At 55.4% G+C, this 698-nt stretch overlaps 1 protein-coding gene across 1 annotated transcript in view; it reads right to left on the reverse strand.

Moving 5' to 3' along the window:
- DNAH17 (dynein, axonemal, heavy chain 17) overlaps positions 1-698 on the reverse strand; it is a 107,024-nt gene that overhangs the window by 31,925 nt on the left and 74,401 nt on the right. The window contains 1 exon segment of the mRNA XM_015562672.1: positions 540-698. This exon segment is cut by the window's right edge and continues 3 nt beyond it. Coding sequence (XP_015418158.1) covers positions 540-698 — 159 coding nt within the window.

Here is a 698-nt window from a genome sequence, read left to right on the forward strand (position 1 = left end):
GGCACCTCTCAGCTGCCACGGGCAGGGGCACCGCTCAGCCGCACGGGCAGGAGGTGTGAGGAGCCGCTGCCATGCCCGTGGGCCCCTCAGGTTGGAGAACTTGGTCTTCACCTTGTTTTAATTTTTATTTATTTATAAATCTATTTTTTATTGATTTCAGAGAGGAAGGAAGAGGGAGGGATCGAACCTGCAACCTGGGCATGTGCCCTGACCTGGAATAGAACTGTGACCTCCTAGTTCGTAGGTCAACGCTCAACCCCTGAGCCACGCCGGCTTTTAAATTGTGGTGAAACAATGGCTGGTTATTTTGTATCTACAGTCTGGTAATAGATTTATTTTTATATTCTAAAATCAAAGAAAAGAAAGAAAAAGATGACCGTGGTGAAAACACACGCCATACAATGTACCATTTTAACGGGTTACAGCTCCGCGGCACTGGCACGGCCGCGTGGCTGCACAGCGTCCCCCGTCGAGGCCCAGAGCCGCCTCCTCACCCCAAAGGGACACCCCGCCGAGCAGCTGCCGGGCAGCGGGCCCACCTGGAAGGTGACCTGGGCCAGGAAGATAAGCTTGTCGCGCTCGAAGAGCCCGCGGGCCGTGTACACGTAGATGGAGTAGGTGATCTCGTCCGTCAGGTTCATCACCCGCTGGCGCACCTCGTCGGCGGGCGCCGTCCGCTGGATGGCCTTCTCGAAGAC

This window comes from Myotis davidii, unplaced genomic scaffold, assembly GCF_000327345.1.
Source record: "Myotis davidii unplaced genomic scaffold, ASM32734v1 scaffold991, whole genome shotgun sequence".
Classification (NCBI taxonomy): Eukaryota; Metazoa; Chordata; class Mammalia; order Chiroptera; family Vespertilionidae; genus Myotis; species Myotis davidii.